The 26,174-nt window shown below is 44.7% G+C and overlaps 1 protein-coding gene across 2 annotated transcripts in view; it reads right to left on the bottom strand.

The window, feature by feature from the left end:
- Window positions 1-26,174, bottom strand: part of DMAC2L (distal membrane arm assembly component 2 like) — a 176,960-nt gene that overhangs the window by 24,914 nt on the left and 125,872 nt on the right. For both annotated transcript variants that reach the window (XM_078662021.1, XM_078662022.1), the window contains one exon: window positions 7,117-7,325. In XM_078662021.1, the coding sequence (XP_078518147.1) occupies window positions 7,117-7,325 (209 nt within the window). The remainder of the gene's footprint in view (window positions 1-7,116; window positions 7,326-26,174) is intronic.

Raw genomic sequence — 26,174 nt, 5'->3', positions numbered from 1 at the left:
GGCAGCGTCCCTCCGCGGCTCAGCTCTTCGTCGCAGCAGGCGTAGGGGACAGCAGCCAGTTCGGAGGGGTCACTTCCGCTCGAAATGCACTCAGTTCCTTGTCTCTAATTTCGCCCAGCGTCAGTGATATGTACCACTGTCCAGTGCCCCGCTAGGCTGGCTATTCAGCAAAATTTAGAAGTCCCCTCCCACACTGCGTCCGCTACTCCACTCTTTGTTCGTCGCAGAGCGCGGGTACAGCTCACCACAATGCCCCAACTCGCACCTCCTTTCAGGTTCTTTATGCCAGTGCCTCTCCGGTCTCCTAGCCTCAGTACAGTGTGGGTGCAGGGTCATCCACCGTTTGGGTCACGTAATCCAGCACCGGAGTTCTGATGTGGGCAGTGCTTGCCCCGGGACTGCTTTGGACAGGGTGGGCTCGCACAAGAAGCGCTCCGTTAATCATCCGCTTCTACGTGCTTCAGGCACTGTCACCCCCGTTGGCCTTCCAATCTCGTGACTGCCCCTCTTAAATTTACTCTACAGAGTTTGTTTTGCTTGCAACCCGGTCAAGGCGCCAATTTGCGCCGTCTCAAGGGAGCCGCCAGTCTCAGCACCGCTCTGGTCTCGCGGTCTCTTAGCGGAGGGTATCTCCTACCCGTTTACCGCTCGGCTCGTCTCTCTCGCCCGTAGAAACACCGGGCACACCCCGCTCCCGGACCCTGGCGGACGGCGCCCCGATTGGGCGCTCGTGTTGCCTCCTCGGCCGGCGATCCTCCAGGACAGGGCCCCCAGCGCTCCTCGCTTTCCGGGGTCCGTACCTTTTACTCGGAGCCGCGGGCTTCTTTGTTGCCGATGGGAAGGGCGGCCGCCATCTTGATGTCCTTCCCACTTGCGACGGGCGGCTGCCGGCCGTGATTTTGTCCCCTGGTAGAGGTCAGCACCCCAGTCTCTGTCGGGGATCTCATTTATCAGGCCCTGATGGCTCCACTGTTTGTCCGGTGCCTCCGAGGAGGCCGACGACCTCCTTCCGCTTCAGACGCAATATTGCCGAGCCCCGTCCGCCATTTTGGGCCAGCCCGCCGCGGCAATCTCCACTCCCTGTGGCAAGGCGTAGAGGCTGCGGATCGGCGTCCTGCACAGCTCCTGAGGTCCCCGTGGCCCTCCGACGCCTGGTGCTGTCAAGGAGTATTCAAATACAGTAGAATACGTACCTTTTCTCAGGATGTCAGTGGGGATCGGGCGCAGAGCTCTGGGCTCACGCTGCCATTCCCCTCGGCATTCAAGCCACGCCCCTCCCTCTCCGTTCCACCCATCTCCACTCGCTTCGATCTGTACCACCCCAACCCCCGTCCCCGGACTCCCTTCCCCACCAGAGGTCACTAATACCGACTCCCACCCTCCCGGTGTGACCCTTTAGCCTCCCAGCTAGGAGCCCTTCTCTCTCCCCCGTTTCTACTAATCGCGACCACCAATCTCCCGAGGCTCCTCCTATCTCTACACCCCCTCAGACTCCGCCGGTCCTACATCCCTTCACCCTCACTCGAACACGGCCTTCCGACCCCCTCCCCTCTGCTACTGAACCTCTGAGGAAGAGCTCGCAACCCGACCCCCCACAGAGAGTCATGAACAGTGGCTATCTAGGCGACCCAACCAGCATTAGACCTCACATTGCGACCCACAATGACATGCCTCCTCTCCCGGAAAACATGTTGCACCGACTGATCTTATTAGAGGATCAGTTACTAAGAATATTCAGAGACCAGGACGAAATTATAACCAACCTAGACAAGACTCGTATACCCGAGCAAGCCCCTATAAGGGCCTCTCCTCCTACCAACTCCAACATTCTAAATTCCCAGTCCGAGCCCTGTCCTGCCCTCGTTCTCCGGCCCCAGAGGCCCAACAAAACTGTCGTGGAAACCCTGTTACAGACCCTTTCTCGAATGCCCGAGCAATCCTTTACAAGGGCCTCGCCTGCGACCAACTCTAACCTCCCAAAATCCCAATGCGATCCGTTTCCCGCCCACGATACCCGGCCTCCGAGGCTCAATAAAACTGTCGTGGAGTCCATGTTACAGACTCGCACTAGAACCAAATCCCTCATGTCCAGGCTACTGAGTCCCCCAAGTTTGTTTACAGTATCCCAGACACATAGACCCTCCAGGACCACAGCAGCAATGTCTGAGGAAGAAGCAGCGAACCTAGCCGCCACCTACGACTCTCCTTCCACAACCTCACTTGAATCCAAAATACAAGTGATCATAGGCTTCAGAAGAGAACACCCCCCCCTAAAGCCAAAAGAACCCCGCCCTCCCTCCCGTCCATACCTAAGGCCCCATCAGGAAAGTACCCTAGCAATAAGAGTCTATCCACTAGATGTCTACTCATTAACTGCAGATCAGCTCCCAAACACGCAACAGAACTAGCAGAAACCATCCTATCCCATGACCTAGACATTGCGTTCATCACAGAGACTTGGCTAAAAGAGACCTCCCCAACCTGTTTAGATATGCTTGTGCCTCCTGGCTACTCCATCATTAACAAAGATAGGATAGATCAACGAGGGGGAGGTATAGCCATCATCCACAGAGACGACGTAGACATCACTGTGAGTACAGCTCATTTGAATTTCTTTCTGTGAGCATCTGTGAGCATTAAGACTAAAGACAACAGCCCCATAATTTGCCATCTTTTCTATCACCCCCCCAGGGAACATCCCCACATTTGGGGAACACTTTTCCGACCTAATTGCCCAGTGTGCACTCAAAGACACTAACGTCCTAATCCTGGGTGATCTCAACCTACGTTGGAATGAGACCAACAACTCACTAATACAATCCCTCAACAACCTCCTCTGTGACAATAATCTTTCACAGCACTGCTCAGAAGAAACGCACTACAAAGGTGCAACCCTGGATGCCATCATCGCCAATCAGGATGCAATTACGATAGACAATATTCTTCCAGTGGACTGGTCAGATCACCACTTGATCCTATTCCACATCAACCAAAGACTTTTATCCCTGCCTCCGGTCCTTGACCCCCCCAAATGGTCCAGAAATCTCTCCCAGATTCCCCTGGATGTCATGGAAGAGAGGCTAAATCTGCTCCTACCTAGTGACACGGAGCTCCCCACAACTGAACTCGTCTCGCTCTATAATGCAAACATGGTAACCTTGCTTGACCAACTTGCTCCCCTGAAATTGAAAAATAGTCTTCCTATTCCATCCAGATCATGGTTTGACTCAGACATCAACGATGAAAGGAGACTATTAAGAGCTACAGAAACACAGTGGAGGACCATGCCCAACACCACTCATCGCGATCAACTTAGAACCGTCCGGAAGAACTACAACAGACCGCTCTTGATAGCGCAAAAAATAGACCCAAGGAGCTCTTTAATATCATCAGACGCCAAATCTCCAAATCCGATACGTCCCTAGGGCCGTCTTCCAAAGAACGATGCGATAACTTCACCAACTTTTTCAATGATAAGATCTCCAAGATCGAACGATCCCTCGTCACCAATCACGCCTCACTTCCCTATAGCAGCCAGGGTGAGGTGTTGGGTAACGCTCTCTCTCTTGCCTCTACACCCCCTCAGACTCCGCCGGTCCTACATCCCTTCACCCTCACTCGAACACGGCCTTCCGACCCCCTCCCCTCTGCTACTGAACCTCTGAGGAAGAGCTCGCAACCCGACCCCCCACAGAGAGTCATGAACAGTGGCTATCTAGGCGACCCAACCAGCATTAGACCTCACATTGCGACCCACAATGACATGCCTCCTCTCCCGGAAAACATGTTGCACCGACTGATCTTATTAGAGGATCAGTTACTAAGAATATTCAGAGACCAGGACGAAATTATAACCAACCTAGACAAGACTCGTATACCCGAGCAAGCCCCTATAAGGGCCTCTCCTCCTACCAACTCCAACATTCTAAATTCCCAGTCCGAGCCCTGTCCTGCCCTCGTTCTCCGGCCCCAGAGGCCCAACAAAACTGTCGTGGAAACCCTGTTACAGACCCTTTCTCGAATGCCCGAGCAATCCTTTACAAGGGCCTCGCCTGCGACCAACTCTAACCTCCCAAAATCCCAATGCGATCCGTTTCCCGCCCACGATACCCGGCCTCCGAGGCTCAATAAAACTGTCGTGGAGTCCATGTTACAGACTCGCACTAGAACCAAATCCCTCATGTCCAGGCTACTGAGTCCCCCAAGTTTGTTTACAGTATCCCAGACACATAGACCCTCCAGGACCACAGCAGCAATGTCTGAGGAAGAAGCAGCGAACCTAGCCGCCACCTACGACTCTCCTTCCACAACCCTGGTCTTTTATCCAGTCCATTCCAGAAGAAGAGATAGCTAAACTCATTTCCACCTCCAAACCCTCATCACACGCCCTAGACCCCCTACCTGCTCAACTCACTAAAAAGTTGAATCTCTCCCTAGCCCCTCTTTGGTGCAGGATTATTAATAGCTCCCTTAAAACTGGTATCGTCCCGGTTTGTCTGAAAGTGGGACAAGTAACCCCACTGCTAAAAAAAACAGGCCTAGACATAAATGACTTAAACAACTTCAGACCCGTCTCCAACCTTCCTCTTCTCTCCAAAATCTTAGAAAAATGTGTACTTCAACAACTAACACAACACCTGGACTACACCAATCTTCTTGACTCTCATCAGTTGGGATTCAGGAAAGGTTGCAGCACTGAAACTGCAATCCTTAACATAATAGATGACATTCACAAATCACTGGACTCAGACCAATGCTGCCTACTTATTCTCCTAGACCTATCAGCAGCATTCGACACAGTAGATCACAAACTTCTCCTCAAGGCCCTCGAAGAGAGGGCTGGTCTAGACGAGATGATCCTCAAATGGTTCTCCTCATTCCTCCACAACCGCTTCCAAAGAATCAAAAGCTTTGAGCCCGACCTCCATCCCGTCAACAGGGGAGTTCCCCAAGGATCAGTGCTCTCCCCTCAACTCTTCAACATCTACATGGAACCCCTCACCACCCTTCTCAGGAAAGCTAACATCCCTTTCCACTTATATGCTGACGATACTCAAATTTACTTGGAAATCTCGTCGACCAAAGACATTCAAAGACTTAACGAGTCACTAAGAGAAGTGCAACTGTGGCTGTCCAATAATCACTTAAAACTAAACCCGGACAAAACCAAACTCCTCCTCATTTCAAACAAAGAATATAATCCACAAATGGTCGAGTGGATAAAAGCCATTGATGTGCTCAACGGGAACCTCACCCTGGCTGACTCTGTTAAATCCTTAGGCATTACTCTTGACTCAAAACTGGACATGACCAAGCACATTAAGTTCTCAGCGAAGAGTACCTTCCTCAACCTTAAGCTTCTAAACAAAATAAAACCTATTATCCCACCCAAAGATCTCAAGCAAGCCACCCAAGCATTGGTGCTGTCAAGACTAGACTATGGAAACGCAGTCCTTTCCGGAATAGCTAAAACACACCTTGCTCCCCTGAAAACAACTCTCAATGCGTCTGCCAGAATGGTCACCGGAGTTAAGAAATTTTATCATTTCTCTCCTGCTCTCAAAGAACTCAAGTGGCTTCCTATAGAACTACGGACGAACTTCAGAATAGCCTGCCTCACCCACAAAGCCCTTCACACAGGCAAACCCGAATATCTGGTGGCCAAACTCAAAAAAGCTGGCCAGAACAGGACCCTCAGAAGCTCCAACACCTTACTTCTCATCCCGCAAAAATCACGAAAACAGAAAACCGCCGCACTGTGACTTTTATTTCTGAGCGGTCTTGCCTTACTGTACTTTGTGATGCTACCTTTTCCTATGTTATGTAACCAATGTGAAGCGCTCCGATACCCTCCGGTCAGGCTAGCGCTATATAAAACCTCTTAAATAAATAAAAATAAAATAAAATAAAGATTAATTCAAATAAAAAGCAGTAATTGTGGAACAGAATTTGATTCGTGCGTCTTGACTTCCCAACAAGTGCACCTTCCGCATTTTTTTGAAAAATTAGCGATTTCTGACACCTCTGGACGGTGGGTGTGGGAAGCAATTGCACCACTTTTTAATTTATTGTACATGTGGACTGGATGTGCAGGACCTTGGTCTGCCGTTTGCTCTTTCTTTGTTAGCAGTGCATTAATCTGTCCATTGAAGTCAGATCCCCAAACGGATTATATCAGAAAATCACAAGCTCACTCCAGTTCACCTAGAACTACAAATTCTCTGAATGACCTGTATTCTAAGCTATACCTTCAACACTCATCTCTCTATTTGAATTATTCCCTATGCCTCACAGTAGGGAATAAACAATATAACTCCCATCATAAATTATTGAATGATCTTAATTTCACAGACTTTTTCTCCTGGCCCTGTAGCTGCAGACAACCAATTATGTATAGTTTGGAACGACTCAATAGTTAACATTCAGTCTAATTCAAACATTGGGCACCTCCATTTTTGAATGACTAATTAGGAGCTACATCTGAAGTCAATTTGTCTATAGCTTTCCCTGTCCTCTGCCACCCCACTTTGAGAATTCTGTTAGATCTGTGAATTATCTAGGTACGAAGAGATTAATTGATCACATGGACTAGCTTGCTTTCAGTGTTAGGCCCGGATACTTCATTGTGTGAATTATAGACTCTACAATTAACATTTGGTTCACACTGAATCTAGTCACCACACCGGTCCCCTATTCATTTAGTTTATTAACAATGATCTGCAGCTATTAATTTGGTGAGCAGTGAGGCTGTAAGGAAGACCAGATCAGGAAGGTGGCAGGGAAAAGGAAAGTGTACGGAAGAAGGTGGTTTGTGTGGGGGGCAAATTTCGGAGGAACAACAACCTGTGAGCAGCTACAGCTTCCCGTCACTTCTTATCAACATAGGGGCAAACATTAGCCCGAGTTTTCAAACAACAAAGAATTAGCTAGAACTTTAATCCAGTGAAAAGAGAAGGAAGCTGGGGCTTTTGGAGTGGTCAGTATTCCTAACGTTATGATAACTCCCAGATCCAAATTATGAAGGAATATTTCAAAGACAAAAAATCCACTTAGTATGTGAAATTTGATTCCAACATCACTTGCTACTACATGAGGTCCACTATGTACTTGGCTTACCCAGGTAGTCGAAGCCCCGATTCATAATGCATGATTCAGTGGCATCAATGGCTTGAATCTTGTATTTTCCTAAAGGTCCAGTTGGAAGGCCATTGTAGTCCTGCTGCCATTTGTCTAATCCTTGGTAACGGACCTGTGCACCACATCGTAGTAGCCATTCAGAAGCTGCTCTGTCTGGGCCGACATCCTTAATCCGTTCATGGTCTACACTGTTGAGGTTAACAGATAAGAATACATTTTTTATAACAAGTAATATTTTATATACACTGTAATCAATCTTTGGAGATGGAAGCATTTTGGAAAATCAAAATCAGACATGAGTCGAAAGTATGTTGTTAACAGAGATAGAGAAAATTCTTACAAAGTACAATGAAATTGGTGAAAAAAAATCATTGCAAACCATTTCAATTTCGTCCGAGCCAGAAATAGAATGCATGCAACATAGTTGATTTATATTCTTCTGTATAGTGGTCTACAAATGTATTTGTTGTGTTTAAAGTTGCATTCTCTTTGGAGGAGTCTTCCTAGCTGCCCGCTTCAGACTTCTGTTACATTAGATCATGGAAATCTTGTCTACCTAGCATTTCTGGAAAAGCTGCCAGTGGCGGCTGCAGATCTCTGAAAAAGGTGAGGCGTAATACCTGGCCCGAATTTTATCGACATACTCCAGAGTTGTATGAAGGCAGTTATCCTTCAGTCATTTTTCTTCTCTAAAGAAATACGGCAAAATCTTGCATTTTCCTGTACAGTTATCATAGAAAACGCTAAAAGGTGCAGTAGGTTCTACAACAGCAAATGAACTAGGGGCCAGCACATATTAATGCTAAACCAGAATGAGGGATATTGTCTTTAGTAGAAGTCCTTAGTGCAAATTTCCAAGATGGAACAAGTTCCCCAACTTAATAGGTGTCAGTTATGTGTAATTATGACCATAAAGGTGTCACGTTATTGATCAGAGTGTGTTTCTTTAAATATTAGTGATTTTAACTTTAAGCCTGCAAATGTATGTTGCAGTCCTTTAAAGCTCTTTGATCAAGCTATGTGAAGGTGGCTGAGGGCAGCATGCCGGCATCATATAAAACAAGCAATAGCTATAGAATTCCACAGACTGCCTTGCTTCAGGTGTGGTGGGCATAGGGGAGGCCCCCAAAATGACATCCAGCAACTGGCACCCTAAACAAACCTTGCAATCTGTGTACTCATTTTTTAATTTAATATTTGTCCATTTTACCTTTTTCCTTAAGTTTGATGCCCTGCTTAACTTGAACCCTAGGTAGCCGCCTGGTTCATCTTTAAAGATAGGTCACAATTGAGCAGTTGGAGCTGATATTCAGAGTATCTTAAAGGCATGGACAGATTTGCTATGAAATTGACTCTATGTAATATAGTTTAAATTACCCGATTCTGTACATCTTGCTATCTTTGAGAATTCTTCTAGAAAGTCCAATTTTCACTGTAGCTCTAGAGGAACGAACATGCAGACCCAAAAAACCGCAGTACACCTCGGATCTTAGATCTTAGATCTAGTAGAATTGGGGCATTCAGAATAAAACAAAGTTGATTGATTACTGGAACCTCTATAGCCAGGGTCCTGATTCAATACTCCAAGGCAACTTCTGGTAATAATGCAAGAAAGGCCTGGGTACAACAGTCACAGCATCTCCATCTTATAACCAGTCTATGTCTTTCCCAAAATACATTTAATCTGTTCTCTGTCACTTAATGGTCAAGGCAGGTCCCTGGCCCTTTTTCAGCATGAGCCTTTCTGCCTTAATGTTCAGCTTCCATTTATGAAGTGCTAAAGGAACGTTAGGTGACCTTGGCAGCTGGAATATGAGACAGACAATTGCCCACATCCACTACGCAGTATGTCTCCTTGACACAGGTAGCCCCTTGGTGATACATCGTTGGAAAGTCATAGGATATTCTGAAGCCACGAGGTATCCTACTCGTGCAGTAGAGGCTCTTTGGTGTTGAAAATTCAGACTTCTCTTTTTCTTCCTTTATTTGGGTAATCCGCAAGTAAAGTCTGACAAACAAGGCAGATGAAGAAAGGAGAAAGAAACTCAAATAATAATGTTGTTCCAACATTTTTATGCATATGGCAGGTCATATAAAGGCGAACATTTGTTTTTCCAACCCCTGCTAACACACCTTTGATCCAAAAAACTCACGCTTGGTACAAGCCAGAAATTTAAACTGAGCTGGGTCTCTGAAGGGTAGATCATAGAAGCTTTGGGCTAAACTCTGACAACTTTTCTCCAAAGTGTCAGGCTCTCTTTCATGGATTATGTGGAGACTAGTGATACACATAATTTAGTGTACAATCTTTAGAAAGCAAAATTATCTCTGTGTTCTTCACTTTCATGTTCTCCTGTTAGCACCCGCAATCAGGGCTCTGCTCCACTGCACAGTATTATTTTATTTATTTATTTTGAAAGTTTTATAGAGCGCGAACAAGATCCTTGCAGATATCAGAGCGCTTTACACACATAGAGGTTATACAGACAACATAAATCATTTAACATAACATTTTCTGCAAAGATGAGCAAAACGGTGTAAGACAATGAGTACCCATAGAGTCAAGGCAAAAGAAGTGCCTAGGTGGTTTAGCTGACCATTGTCATAAAAGAAATACTAGTGATTCTTGAGATTTCCTTAGCCTATATTCATGTAAATTTTGCCAAGAGAATCGATTTTACTTCTTTTTTAAGGATGCTGTGGATGAGGTTTCTGGAGGGAGTGCATTCCAGATGCCCTATTGTTCTCTTCTAGGAAAGACATTTACGGTAATGAATATATTCACTAACATGCAGAGTGTCTTTGTAAAGTCACACAATTATACAATGAAAACACAAAAGGCCTTTAAGAAACATCATAGTTATTTTTGTACTTTTATTAACAGAATTTTCTTTTAGAAATAATATTTACAAATATCAAGTTCATAGATGAGGCTGCTAAATAAACTATGCACACAAAAGAGAACAGATTTGAAAGAGGATGAAAAATGGTGGACTTAGAGTTAGGTATAGATTTGAAGATTAAAATGATCTTGTAGCTTGCTCTAAAATGCAGTAAGGAACATTTACTTTTTAATCTGGGCCTGATTCTGATGGGCTTGGAAAGCTTCTTGACCGAATGGGGTTGGGAATGGTTTCTGACCAAATCGGATCGGGGGAGTCCAACCGACCAAGTACGATGCATCCGGATGCCTCCAGGTACGATTTGGTTGGACTCCCATTGACTTCAATGGGAGCCTTTGTTCCGACTGAATGCTTAGGCTCCATTGAAGAAAGGGGTGGCTGGGGAAAACCGGGCACCCTTTTGCGGGCAACATCTGGTGCCTGCCACACTGTGCATGGCTGGTAAGGGGGGACCCATGGGTACCCCCACAGGCTCGATTGAGAAGGATCTGGGTGCATGGAGGCCCACTCCGGACCCCAAAGTCTCATTCAGACTGCTGATTCGAGTCAGATGGCACGATTCAGAAAGGCTGTCCAAATCCAGCATCGTACTCGGTCGTTTGGAAACGCGGCCCGCAGAGATCTACGTTTCTGCTTCGTACGGCTTGGTCATTCCAAATGCCTTCAGGTTGGGATAGAAATATTCCTAACACCAAACTTGCATCATACTTGGTCGGTTGGAAAGACACGTTCCCAATTAGATTTGGACGGAGCATATGCCGTTAGGAGGTCTTCCTAACCGCATCAGAATCAGGCCCTCTGTCTTTTATTGACAACACTTATGTTCTTAAAATACTACACAGGGTTTTCGCCAGAAAAAAGGATTATGTTGATTTTTGTGCCTCTGGTTTGTTGTGCGAAAAATGTATCCTGCTTGAATTAACTCTGCATCTTTCACGTTTAATAAACAGTTCAATTGTGATATTAGTTGTGTTGAAAACATGTTTAAGATTGTAGTTAATATGAAGTGATTTTTTTTTATTGACAGGGTTTCATGGTACATAACAATCAAGATTCGTACCAACATGTACTCATTTTCTCCCAAAACAACAGAGTTTGACAGGAGTTATTTTACAGTTTATATTTCCTGAATGCTCCTGTTTTATGAGCATTTTTTCTAAGTGGCAAGATCAGCTAAGAAATGTTTACATGTTTTGAAAAACAAATTGGTGCAGTTTCGTAGTGCATACAGATAGTCATGTCCCCTCCTTAGTTATATTGTGCCAATGAGAGAGAGAGAAGTACCTACATGAACCTACTGGTTGAAATTATATTTCATGTATCAAAAAAGTATGATAATGTGTGTTTGGAGGCACAATTCGTCATTCCTTCAATATCACCAAAAAACACAAAACAGTCCGATATTGGAGGGGCACCATAATGTCAAATAAAAGCAGCCAGACAGCCTAACAAATGTACATGCACAGAGTAATAGAGCTATTGATTCTACAAGGGGATAATCGAATTATTATTTCTGATAAATATTTCTAAGTCACTTCCAGAGAAAGGTGGGACGTGAACAGGCTTCATCTGTAACTGACACCAAGCAACGAAAGGCATAGCACACATTAAATATTTATTGTGTTGTGCCACTCCAGTGAGGATGCTTTGTCTCACAGCATGCATTCATTTCTTTGTCCAATCTGGTATAAAACACGAGTACCTGCAGAGGTACAGCACACCATGGTGTCTACTACAAGTCTATCAGCATCCACATGCACTGATTACCAGAAACCGAAAAGAACGGAAGGGCTGCTGCTTCCGGGAGATAAACCATTTCAAGGACCTTGTCTATAAAAACAGAATTTCCAGTTAACAAGTTCACAAAAACCCTGGGAGGGGCGCTGCTGCTGTGGCGCCAACAAACATCTGTAAAAGCCATTGTAATAGTTGAAGGGTGTCGGTGCAGACTACCAATAAAAATGCAAGTACGTAAGCCTGCATTGACTACTCCCCAATAAATGTCCCCTCAACATAGCAACCACCTTGAGCTGACGTAGTCTGTCACTACAAGCTCGTCTCTCAGTAATGAAGGGCCGGATGCACTAGCAGGAACGTTTGAGGACACACCACCCTCTTTACTGCCTCGTTTCTGGAAGTCAGCCATTCTAAAACAATGCGTAACTAACTCCCACAAAAAACGCAGGTTTAACAGAAGTTTAAGGCATGAATTAAAGGGCAAGTGTGTCCTTAAAAGTTCGTATAAATGGGTAGGAAGGGGAGAAAATGGAGCTGAAAGGGTCCAAAGAGCCCTAATGTCTTTTCTGTACGTTCTATGCTGTTTTGTTCTTAAGGTTACCTATGTCACAAATGTCAATTATATTTTTTTACAGTCCACTATGAGTCCACACATTATCCCACATGTTGAGCAGCCGGGGGTTTTATCCACTGCCTGCCTTAGATCACAGCGCTCTATCTCAACGACGTTCCTCATCCCAAATGGCTAAGATAAACTCGTTGGCCGACGACCTCACAATAGTCTCTCTGAATGTCAAGGGCCTAAACCACCCGGTAAAAAGGAGGAAAATTCTTGATTATATCACCAAGTCAAAGGGTGACATTATTTTGCTGCAAGAATCCAAATTGTCCGAGGATGACCTTCGTTTCCTTAATATTCATTGGGCCTCACACATCCTGTCCTCGCCAGCTTCCCACAAAAAAGGAGGGGTTATTACCATCTTAGCGAAAAAAGCAAACCTTACTCTAATCTCACACTCACACGACGACGTAGGCCGGCTGTCCATTACTAATCTTCTCAGGGAAGATGACCCTATTCATGTTCTAAATATATACGGCCCAAACGCAGACGACCCAGAATTCTGGGAATCGGTCTCACAGTCCCTAGAACCTATCCCTACGGAAGATCTGTTGATAGTGGGAGGTGACTTTAATCTCCCCCTGGACCCGATCCTCGATAGGCAATCCAAATGTGCCTTCCACCCTTCCCGCTCACATGAAGCCCTCCTTCGCATATGTGACAGATATCACCTGAAAGACTCGTGGCGCCTACAAAATCCAGACGGTAGAGATTACACGTTTTATTCTGCACCTCACAATTCCTATTCACGTATCGACTTCATATTAGTTTCAAGCCCCTTCACTCACCTTATAGAGGAGACAGAGATAGCCCCCAAACTAGTCTCTGATCACGCATGTATCAGAACCAAACTGGCTGGTTCCAGATCGATTTTGCCACCTAGGAGATGGCGATTCAATGACGAGACACTTACAGATCCCGCAAACAAATTATTAATATCGGAGGCCATTGAAGATTATCTCTCTTTAAATGACACCCCCGACACTACACCTACCACCCTGTGGGATGCTCTGAAGGCCACAATCCGCGGGACCATCATCACAATTAGGGCAAGGGCAAACAAGACACTCAATAATGAGCTAGTAGCTCTAGAGCAGCAGATTACCACACTCGAAACCCAACACAAATCCAACCCGCTTGACTCTACTGTCTTTGATACTTTGACCAAGAAAAAATATGAATATAACACCATCACCAGCAAACGGGCGGGGGTTTGGGTCAACCGATTCAAGGCCCTGAAACTGTGCGAGGGCAACAAAGCAGGGAAACTGTTGGCCTCCTATCTCAAACACAAACAGAAACTGAATACCATATCGTCCATCAAAGACTCAGGCAACGTCACACACACCAAACAATCTAACATCCTTGACACGTTTAAAAAATTCTATGAAGACCTCTACAAAAATGACAAGGTACTAGATGAAACTGCCTGCGCAAATTACCTCTCCTCACTCCACCTCCCGAAAATGTCGGAATCTGACAAATCCCATCTCGACTCCCCAGTATCCGGTTCGGAAATCAAAACAGCGATTAACACCCTGAAGAACAATAAAGCCCCCGGCCCAGACGGCTTCACCGCACCCTTTTTTAAGGCCTTTGCGGACCAAATTAGCCCCCCACTCCTAAAACTCTTTAACTCCACTGCAAACAGGGGCGGTGTTTCTCCTTCAATGAGCGAAGCCACAATAATAGTACTACCAAAAGAGGGAAAGGACCCACTACTCACTAAAAATTACCGTCCCATATCCTTGATAAATCTGGACTGCAAGATTTATGCTAAAATCTTGGCGAGCACACTAAACTCCATTCTCCACAAAATAATTAGCCCCTCGCAGGTTGGCTTCCTAAAGAACAGGACGTCCAACGACAACACTAGACTACTATGCCACATCCTGGAAAAGGCAAAATCCTCTTCCGCGCCAACGGTAGCAATAACCTTGGACGCGGAAAAGGCATTTGACAAGGTTTCATGGTCCTTTCTGCGCCAGTGTATGCACGCCTTCAACCTGGGCGATACCTACTCCAGGATGGTGATGGCCCTCTACTCTGCACCTTCGGCCAGGATAGCTATAAACGGCACCCTCTCGGAACCGTTCCGTCTCTACCAAGGTACAAGACAGGGCTGCCCTCTCTCACCAGCACTCTTTCTCTTAGCCCTTGAGCCCCTCATTACAGACATCAAAATTAACAGAGACATCGAGGGTATCTCCTTTGGGGACACGCGAGTCAAGTTAGCTGCATATGCAGACGATATCTTGATTGCGACCGAAAACCCTACTACCTCCATTGCTGCCCTAATGACCTCGATAGACAGATACTCCTCCCTCTCCGGATACAAATTAAATAGGGATAAATCCGAGGTAAAACCTCTAAATGTCCACACTTCGAAAGAGGTGCTGGGCGACTCCGGCCTTCTCTGGCAAACAGGAGTGATCAAATATTTGGGAATCGAATTCACGGATGATTTATTGAGTACCCTTAAACATAACGAAAGCAAAATCCTGAACAAAATCAAAAATCTGCTGGACGGATGGTCACCCCGATTCATCACCTGGTGGGGCCGTATTGAAACTATAAAAATGATGATATCCCCCATGGTTAACTACCTCGTCACGATGCTCCCACTCGTCCTCTCCAAAGAATTCCATGCTAAAATAGATAAACACATCTCGGCTTTTCTATGGCAGGGCAAAAAAGCGAGAATCAGCTTAAAAAAACTTCGATTGGATAAGAAATTAGGAGGAGTTAATCTGGCGGATTTTAAAACATACCAAATAGCCTTCTTAGCAAAACAGGGGTCTTACTGGATATCCTCCCAACCTGACTATAGCCCAGTATGGCTGTCTGTAGAAAAATCGATACTGAAGGGGCTCAGCCCCAGCGCCCTACTCACTGTCAAACCCAACCACAACCTAGGTCCAGGTCTAATCTTCAAAAACACTAAAATGGCTCTCTTAAAAGTCAGTAAATATTTACCACATCAATTCCGACATTCACAGTGGGAGTCAATATGGCACAACACAGCCATCACATACAAAGGGAAACCTCTCAATTACCCCTCCTGGATAGACAAGGGCGTCATATTCCCCCACCAACTCGTCGGAAACGCGCTACCCCTAACCTTTAAAGAAATTCAGGATAAGTTCCACCTCAATAATATTGAATTTTATAACTTCCTACACATTAAAGTAGCTTTAGCAAAGGCTAACCTGAAAGATGCCACTCCATCCCTCCTAGATTTATTCCCCTCCCTTAACAAGCAAGGACACCAAGTCTCTAGCTTATACAAATTAATGCGTCCTCAAGCGTCCTCCCTAAATGCACCCATCCAACGATACTGGGACTCATTCTCCTCCGTACCGAACTCGGACACAATTTGGGCCAGAACGTGGGAATCCACCACCCGCCACAAAATATGCCCTACACTGTCTCAAACCAAGTTCTGGCTTCTACATAAAGCATTCTGGACTCCCAGGAGGTTGTTTCTTCACAAAATTAAGGACGATGACACGTGTTGGAACTGTTTGGGGGTGGGAGGAGATCTGGAGCACCTAGTCTTCAAATGCCCCTGTGTTCTCTCGTACTGGGACAAGATCTTTGGTTTCATGAAGGAAGTCCTACATATTACTCTACCAAGAGAATTCTCGTCGCTTGTTCTAGGTTTTGCCAAAGCCGTCACTCTCAATGAAAACGATAAAGCCCTACTGGACCTGCTGCTGACGGCTGGGGTTAAAATCATACTTAACAACTGGAAAAGCACGTCCAAAGCCTCCTTTCCTCACTGGTTGAACTGGGTATCGTACTTGAGAGGTGCTGACAATATATCCTTGACCTCCACCCCGTGGAGACCCCCATCGAGGAAAATCTGGTCCTCGCTAGACACTTATTTTGATACATACAGACCTCCTTGAATCTTGTTTACAAGGTCCTAGAGCGTGACACTTATTTTGATACATACAGACCTCCTTGAATCTTGTTTACAAGGTCCTAGAGCGTGTCATCTCACAATGGTTCATTCTGATTATTAGCCAGTCTGTGTTTTTGTATATTCTCAACCACAGAGTGAGGTCTCCAGCTTCCACATGTACTACAGGTTTGAGTTACGAAAATGTACATCTTATGTAGCCTCAGCGATAGTGGGGTGATGCCTACCTACTTCAAGGTCAGGCTATACATGACACCAGTTATCATCGGAATGTATGTGGACACTTTCAGGGGAATTTTATGTACCGTGATGGACTATTTGTTTTCTGTTTTATGGACTCAATTGCATTATTGATACCAACTTTCTGTATTCCTGTTCATGTGACTGTAACTTTTCGTACTGAACCGACTATTCCTGTACTGATGATTCTCTTTGCAGCTCCTAATAAAAAATCTTTTGAACACAAAAAAAAAGTTCGTATAAACAAGACATCAGTGTATATAATCATGCAAGTCATACAATGTGGTCAGTATGGGATCTCAAATCTCATTCTATCACTATTAGAAGGAATGACCAAACTAGTTGTACTTCATAACAAGCATTGGCAAAGCCAATAGGTCTACTAAAGCAAGATCTGTTGGCTTTGCTAAAGCTTTTCAGCCATGTTGCACAGCAGCACGGCTACTGTGCCACATGGCTAAAGTAAAGAAAAGAAAATAGAAATGAAGCAGGCATCGCTGGCCACGTCATAGCAATTTTATTTCATTACTTTCGGCTATGTTGCAAAGCAGCAGCCAAATAGTTCTCCTATATGCAAGAGCTATTTGGCTTTGTCAATGGGTTTTTTTCGTGGTGGGGTGGGAGGCGACAAGCAACAAAGCGTCAAGGCGCATCACCGTTACTAAAAAAAAAAACGCAGACACGCCGCCCTAAAGTGAAGTGAGATGTATGTGTCTGGACTGGGCTAGAAGCCCTCCCCTGGCGGTGCCAGCAGCAGTGCCTTCAGCAGCTACAACAGGAAGAATATTAGTGTCCCATGTAAAAACAAGTAACACGGGGCATGGCATGAGGGGGCGGGATGGGAGCACACATTGACAGACTAGGTTCGGCAAAACGAGACGGGCGTAACGTGCTGGAATCGGTGCTACTAACTAACAGGGTCTTATCACAGTACCCAGAACACTGCCACTGAACTGTGCCCTGAATAGGATGGCAATCTTTATTCTTTAAGTAATCTCACCGACTATAACTTTGCCCAAACAAATTCTCTCGGCTGTGCACATACTTTGTCTTAATGCCAGTCAGGCGGACTATTTCTGATTGGGTCGTGTGTATTTACGGTCCTGGAAGTAGACGGCGCATTTGATGCTTTTGTTGCCCGGAAATAACAGGAGACGCGGGGACTGATAGCATTCGCTAGAATCCGCCCTTTGTGTTGTTGATTTGTGATCCAGGACCAGGAACCCTCGGCAATTTTGGGAATATCAGAGCTAAAAGAAATGGTATCAGAGCTCTGTGACTACATAATATAAGCCTTGAGGAAGTCACGGTGGTGACGAAACGCGTGTTGGCTGTTTCTCATTCAACTTGACTAAGAAGTGGGAATATGTATACATCACAGAAACTACAGAAATCATATTTTGTGAATGTTTAAACCTTGGTTATGATACTAATGAGGAAGAAAGACTTTTCTTTGATATTTACTAGCAAATAAACATTTGTAAAAAATGAATAAAATCTGCTTCTACATATGATTCCTGTGATAGAAAGCTTCACTCATCATTGTGGTGTTGTTGTAGCTCTGAAAACTGTCCTGTAAAACTGGAAATACGAATGATTAGAGTGCCGGGATACTTGCTTTGTGTATAACACATTGACAGACTAATGGAGGAGGGTGGGATGAGCAAGCAAAATGAGAGGTGGAGGGGAAAGCAAGACCATGGACTGAGGGAGAGAGCAAGCAATGTCACAGACGATAAGAGGAGGGAGGGATCAAGTAACAGGACGGACAGGGAGAGGAGGGTGGGAAGGGGACAAGCTACACCATATACTCTTATTGAGTGCAACAAAGAAAATGAAAAAAAGAATCTCCAGAAGCACACGGCCAGTGGAGGAACACTAGCATCAGACAGCAAGTTGTACGTTGTTCATGCTCCACGAACCAGACCAACACAGCAAGAGAAAGTGAAAGCAGAAAGCGCTGACCAATAAGAAGCGAGTAAAGGAGAGTAATGTGAAACCAACCAATGTGATGTAATGGACAGGCTATAAGGTCTTTTTTAGGTCGAACCTGGGCAGCGCATTTGCTGCTCTGCGAGGCATGCTGTATTGAGGTAGGGACTTGAAGCTCCATCCACTCTCCGCCCACATTTTTCATTGGTTTGTGTCATTGTCCACTGTAAACTGTGGCTGTTCATTGGTCATAAGGCTTAGTAGTCCCTCCTCAGTACCGCCTTGTCTCATTTTGTAACTTCCCATGGCATCACCCCGTTACGTGTGTTGTTGCTCGGTAGGCTTTAATTACAGCCTCCGAGCACTATTTTCTCAAATAGCGTTGTCAGACCACGCTCTTTGCTAATGCTTTTTAAAAATGTTATTGCCCGCATTTGCAATGCAATAAGTCTCTCATTTGCAAAAGTTTAACCGCAAGCGCTAGCGGTTTTGCTGCTGCGCGCTGCATTTGAAAAAAGCTGCGTTACATGACGAGCTCAGCTCGTCATCAGCGTGCGAGCGGCACAACTCATGACGAGCTGAGCTCGTCATGAGCGTCGAAGCGGTTAAGCCATTGGCATTGTAAATGACAATGTCCTCTATCCGTTTTAAAAACAACACATAAATAAAAGCATTGTCATTTACAGTGCCAATAGCTCAAACTGTCATAAATCGAGACCAATTGCTGTGCAAATGCTTGTTTTGTTTATCAGTTCATTTACAAGAGTTTTTTTTTTTTACAGAGGTTTAAATAGCGCGAACTTGCCCCGAATCAGGTATCACAGTGCTTTACATGACACCAGTTGCGTTACGAGGACACATTCATTTTTGTTAGGCACGGGGAGATTAAGTGATTTGCCCAGAATCACAGGATGTTCAGCGTCATTGCCGAGACTCAAACCCAGTTCCCCAGATTCGAGGTCAACCACCCTAGCCGTTAGGTCAACTCCTCTCCCAGATTTACAAGTAACATTGCATGTGCTGTCTCAGGTGACACCTAAAAAAAGGAACCAATTAAACCAGGCACAGCAAAGCATTTTCAGTAGATAACAAAATCTCCCCCTAAAAAACGAGGCAAGAGTTTATGCTTGCTTCCATTAAGAGGCCATTGGGTAAAGCATTAATAATAAAAACAACAACAATAATAATGATGATGATAATGAAACAGTCATCATACTAACAATAATAATAATCATGGTTGTAACATTAGCTCCTCTCCTTATAGACAGAAATCTGACACAAACCCCCAAAACATAAAAAAAAAACACACACACACACACACACACACACACGCACACTTGAGATTAACGCTACTTTACAGATTATGACTGGAATCTATATCTATACTAATATAATAAATAAAGAGAGAGCCCAAACCTTTGAGGCGGGTAATCTCAGGAGCCACAGCACCAATCACAACACCCAATACAGCGTTGGAAAGGGCAGTTGCAGCAGAAGGACATAGGCTATGCAGACGCCCACCATATACATTTAAGATGTAAAAGAACCGTGCCAGCAAAGTAGTCCCTTGTGGGCATGTCTGCGTTGTGCTGTGGGCGTGACAAACGCTGGGGGCGTGTGGTACGTTCTGCCCTTCATGCCATGCTGTGGGAGTGTGCTGGGGGCGTGGGCATGTGCGGGGCGCGGGATTACGGGAAAAAAAGCAAGCGTTGTGCCCAATATTTCCTTGTTTTTTCTTCCCAGGTTCTGTACATTCCAGCTCCGGGTGTCCACCCCTGCATCCCATAATCATAACCCACCCTTACTCCTTAAAATACCCCAACACCCTTAAACACCCTGTACCCCAAAACCCAAACCTATCCCTAAACCCTAAAAATACCCCTGTATCCCAAAACCCAAAACTAGCCCTGAACTCTATAAATACCCCTGTACCTCAAAACCCAAACCTACCCCTGAACCCTAAAAATACCCTTGTACCCCAAAACCCAAACCTAGCTCTGAACCCTAAAAATACCCCTGTACCCCAAAACCCAAACCTACCCCTGAACCCTAAAATACTCCTGTACCCCAAAACCCAAACCTAGCCCTGAACCCTTAAAATACCCCTGTACCCCAAAACCCAAACCTACCCCTGAACCCTAAAAATACCCCTGTACCCCAAAACCCAAACCTAGCCCTGAACCCTAAAAATACCCCTGTACCCCAAACCCAGCCCTGAACCCTTAAAATACCCCTGAACCCTAAAAATACCCCAAAACCCAAACCTAGCCCTGAACCCTAAAAATACCCCTGTACCCCAAAACCCATACCTATCCCAAAACCCTAAAACTACCCCTGTACCCCATAACCCAAAACTATATCTGAACCCTTAAAATACCCAAACACCCCAAAACATATACCTCAGTACCACAAAACATATACCCCTATACCCATACTTACCTTATCCAAACATTAAAAAAAACATGCTTTTACCATTAAGGCATTTCGTTGTAAATGTATGCGTGGTAAAAGCATATAAAATGTAATGCCATGCGTTATAATGGCATTGCGGAGTCATGGTACTTTCGTAATGAAAGTATGCGGAGAGATGGTATGTGGAAATAAAGTTGGGGAATAATGGGTGTTTACCCTCCCCCGGTAAGTACATTGGTGGCACGGCGGCCCACATCTCCAGCAACATACTCATATTTTTTCACCACCGATTTGAAAAATGCACAGGTCTCTCTCATTGATGGCCAGCACCGACCTACACTTTTAGACACACCTCCTGCCACAAGTTCTAGAATTGCGAACTTTAGAGCTGGGGAGCAACGTTCGAATCTCGGCATCAGCTCAACATCCTGTGATTCCAGGCAAATCGCTTTGTCTCCCCGTGCCTACCACAAATGAATGTGTTCTTCTGTAATGTAAATTGTGCTCCTGCCATGTTGTCGAGTTCGCGCTATATAATATTGCAAGGAAAAATAAAGTAGGGAAACTCGAGTTCACACACTACTGAACGCGCACTCTTAAGTGCATCAGCAGTGCACTGTGAATCGGAGCGTTTCACAGGCCTGTCACAGATAAGAAAAGCTATCAAAACGAAATCCTACAAAACAATATACTACTGGCCGGCAGCAATTCATACCCGGACAACGTCAGGACGGGCTGCTAGTCTTGTATAAATTAGGTGTGGCTTTATATGAGAGTGTCTAATAGAAAAAAAATATGCTATGATGTGAGTGGCGGAACTGCTGGCTTTGGCAGAGCTTCTGCGCGATAACAGAGCTAAAGCCTCTGATGCTTTCATTGGAGTGCTGTCCAATCTTCACTGAAATCATCGAAGTGAAGAAGTGTAGCGCCTGACCGAGGTTCATTACAATGATTTATTGCATGAAATGCTTTGTGACGGAATTGAAATTTAAACACTATCAATGATTTGCTTTGCATTGAGAGGAATAGATGAAATTAACCACTTCCTTCAGAATAAACATAATGAAAAAGCAGCGAACACTATAAAGCAGCAAAAGAATTGTTATCCGTGTACATTAGTGTGTATTAATAGCATGCCATTTTATGGGTATGCACTGACATATAGATTTTTGGCCATTGTTGAAGTGATCTTTCTTTGTTCCAAAAATATATGGCATAAGATGCCTGTGTACACATGTTTGAATACAGGAAAACTCCTTTGCTGGTCTATCTGACCTCTTGTTTATGCAGAGTCCTACCAATATTCCAAATTTTGACTACCACCAGTAAGGTTGTCATTGACCTGGATGGTATAAGGTTGGTGTTGAATTTTTTACTCCAGTCACATACTGGTGTGCAAGGTATTTAACCGGCATGGCCCAGCCTCTTCCACTATGTCCACTGTGCCACCCATGGACAGGAGAAGCTGCATATTTCCCATAATCATCTCCCAATTTCATTTTCAGCATGGCTCAGCTGTGTTTTGTTGGTGAAATTTAATTCACCAACAAAACTTTTGATTTTAAGGGGAAGATTGGAGCTTTTCTAAATTCAACGGAGATCACTCATAGTCCATACTATATTCTGGTTGATGCATTTGTTCTGCTCCCACAAATGAAACTGATGATACTAACTTATCTTTCAGCCTCCAATTTCAAATTCCAATGCATTTACAGAACGTTTATTTTTTTTAATTTTACATTTTGCTTCTTTCTTGGACTCTCAATAAAAACCGTATTACTTTCTGGGAGCTTCAATCCTCTAATCCTCTACCAGAGTCTAAATGGACTCTAATATGGAGCACGAATACCCGTAATAACATTTCTCCAGTTCTTTCTTAAACAAAATTATGGCTCCTTCATAAAGCCTTCTGGACACCAGCTTGACTACATTCACATCTTCGCAATGACCCTACCTGCTGGAACTGTAAAGAAACAGGCGATTTAGCTCACCTTATCTTACACTTGGAGCTGTATCAGCATATTGGGACAAGGTATTTGATTTTTTATCATAACTATTCAATTGCCAACTAAAAAGAGAACTCTCCACTTTAACAACTGGCTTTCTTGATATGGACACATTAAACAATACAGACAAGACCATCTTGAACCTCCTATTCACTTTTGCAATACAAATTGTCCTGAATATCTGGAAGAACACGCACAAGGCATCATTCAAATGCTGGATGAACTGGATCACACACCTCAGGGGCGCAGACAATATCACTCTTCAAAACTCTCCCTGGAAACCCTCTACCATACACATGAAGGACATACTAGATGAATACTTCGCCACACACAAGCCACCATGATTAGTATACAGACACTATTCATAGACTACTCAACTTTAACATATCCCCCCTAGTGGCAAACAATAGTTAAAATGGGTAAAATACATTACGGAACTTCAGATGCATTGAACCTAAAGAAACTCTGCCTCCACATGACTCTTTTGTCAAGATCTGAACTTTGACACTATACCTACAAAGCATGGTTAGACCCTTTTATAGTTATTTTTTTCTCTCTTTTTTCTCGTATGTCCTTTTCTTTATCTATCTCTTTATTTCATAGATTATTCAAAGATTATTCATCAGTATATAGTATCTTGTATCACCCAGTACAATGTATCCCATGCTTCTCGAACATCGCTTGTGAAAATAATTCCTTTTCATCATGCTGCAGAAGCTGATATGTTTCTACCTAGCTGATGTATCTTGTTATTATTATTCCTTTGTACACAGTATACCGTTCCTTTGTGTTTTTCTATTGAAAATACCTAATAAAATAATTTGAAATGGGAAACCTGTGCTTTACCCTCTGGTAGCTTGGCACGAATGTTGTCAGGTTTAACTTAGAGACCATTTGTAAAGTATTTATGTAATACTCAAACAGTAATAAAGCGAAAATATAACACAAGAAAAAAATCCAATCTGATTTAGATAAATAGAGAACATTCTAATAAATAAACCAACACCAAAACGACAAAACTCCAATAAGTAGAACCGGAGGAATGAATTTTTAACGTTCCAGTAGAAACAGCGTCAAAAAGCTCAAAGTGCCAATTGCGGTTTTCTGGTCGAACTTGACCAGGTCAAAGTAAAATGCCAAGGCCGTCAGCGATTAAATGAGGTCGGATACAGGGACCAGGTTCGTCCCGGAGGAGAGTTTATCTCCTAACTTAGTCCAGTTTCACTGGAGAAGCTATTGTTGAGGAGGTTGTTGGCAGTCAGACTGCAGGCTGGGACCGGAGGGGGCTGGTCAAAGTTTGGTTGCTGTATTCCCAGGCCCTGGTCAGAGCTTTGTGTTGGCAGTGCAGTCACTGTTGGCACTAAGAGTTGGTCAACAATACCAACTGTGCATTGGTGGGAAACGCGGTGCGGTTGTTGTCAACGTGAAGAGCTCCAGGCAGCTAAGTCCAAGGTCTATATCTGGGACGGTCTCATCGGCAGTTGGATGCAGTTTGCGCATTGGCCTCTTTGAATTCTGCTCAGGTTTGTGAGGCGAGCAGGGAAGTTGTTTTTCTGATAAGCAGAGCCCAGAGTTTCTGTTTTTTCACCTGGGGTCCAGTTCTTGCAGTTTAAGGGTTGAAGGAGTGCACTCTAACACCAGTCAAGGGTCTAGGACCTGGGGGCAGCTTGTGGGGGTTAGTACTCACTCTAGCAGAGGCCAGCTGGAGGGTTCAGGCAGGTCCGGTTGGTGCTGGTCAACTGCAAGCTTACTGTGTCCCTGTAGCTAAAACAGGCGGTCAGCCAACTGTCAATTGGGATCACTTCTGTTGTCCTGGGTTCAAGGCAATAAGGTCCAGTCTTTCTGCAGGCTTCAGAAGGAAGGGCAGTCCTTCTGAGTACTCACAGGTCCAAGAGTGTTCTCCTTTCAGGGTCCAAGGTACCTATTGCCAGCCTGCGAGTGGGGGGCACCCAACTTGTTTATCTCTAAACTGGTTCTGATCAGGTCTTCCCTTTTCCTTGGATTTGGTTACAGTCTATATAGAGAAACAAAGGGCCGGCAGGCCCAAGTTTGGGCTGATGCGCCAGTGACAGGGCAGGCACCTACTGAAGACATGGAGGGGCTGGGTACAGCCCTCTGGCTACCCTTTGAAGCTAGGGAAGGCTGGGTACAACATCCCAGGCTATCCTTCTCAGGAGAGGAACATCCTCCACACATCAAAGACCGTTTATCTCCCTCTCTGGAAGAAATACACATCACACCACAGGAGAGCCATTAACAGTCATGTGAGCCTGGACACTGGCAGAAAGGCAGATTGTGTTTAGGCAGAAAATACCAACTTTCCAAAAGTGGCATTTTTAGAATAGTAATTTCAAATTCAACGTTACCATTAAAGAGGACTTTAAATTACAATTCAAATTAGTGGAAGAAGTATTCTTCAAGCTGTTCCCAAACTGAAGCTATCACTTGGTAAATGTAATAAGGTAACCCAGTGTTAATCTATGGGAGAGCTAACCTTGATGCAGTGGTGAAAACTACTTGGGGGGGGGGAGGCGGGGGAGGTGACTTTGTGACTTTGAAGTATTAAGAAGAAAGGTTTAGGCCTGGAAAAAGGTTTCTTTTGCCAGCTCAATATGGCTGTTTTTAAACAGCACTACTGGCTGCAGTGGCAGGCCTGAGGCGGTTTACAGTGTTACTTTAGTGGGTGACACACTGAGAGCTGCAGCTTACTTGTAGCATGTAATTCATGGGCCCTGCAAATATATAGTTCCATTTAGTAGGGACTTATAAGTATATTAAATGACCCATTTAGGTGCATATTAATTTTACAAGACAGGCTCAATGCCATGTGCTGAAGCATCTGTCTGGACAAAGAATTCTTTGTAGAAGTCTGATGGCTTAAACACTGGTAACTGGCACATGACTTTTTTCAGGGTGTCAAATGCTTTTTGACACACCTCCGCCCAGATCAACTTCTAGGGCTACTTTTTGGAAGTCAGCTCAGTTAAGGGGGCAACAATAGTGCCATACCCTTCACTTCTTCTGTAATATTCAGATGGCGCCAACTTCAGTCTGGGTATTAGGAGGTTCCCAAGCCAGGATGGACTGCATCTTGGGCAGGAGGAAATGCAATCTGCCCGTTTACCAACCTCTACAAGGTGGCTGGGGCAGTGTTTAATCTGAAGGGCATTACTCTAGATTGAAAATAGCCCTTTGGGGTGGAGAATGCTGACCTCTCCTCAGTCCCCTCAGTTAAGGCAATTTGCCAATATCCTGAAGTTATA

The sequence above is a fragment of the Lissotriton helveticus genome, chromosome 9 (genome assembly GCF_964261635.1).
Source record: "Lissotriton helveticus chromosome 9, aLisHel1.1, whole genome shotgun sequence".
In the NCBI taxonomy this organism is placed as follows: Eukaryota; Metazoa; Chordata; class Amphibia; order Caudata; family Salamandridae; genus Lissotriton; species Lissotriton helveticus.
Note: the sequence above shows the minus strand (reverse complement) of the source record. Positions and strands in the feature narration are given on the sequence as shown.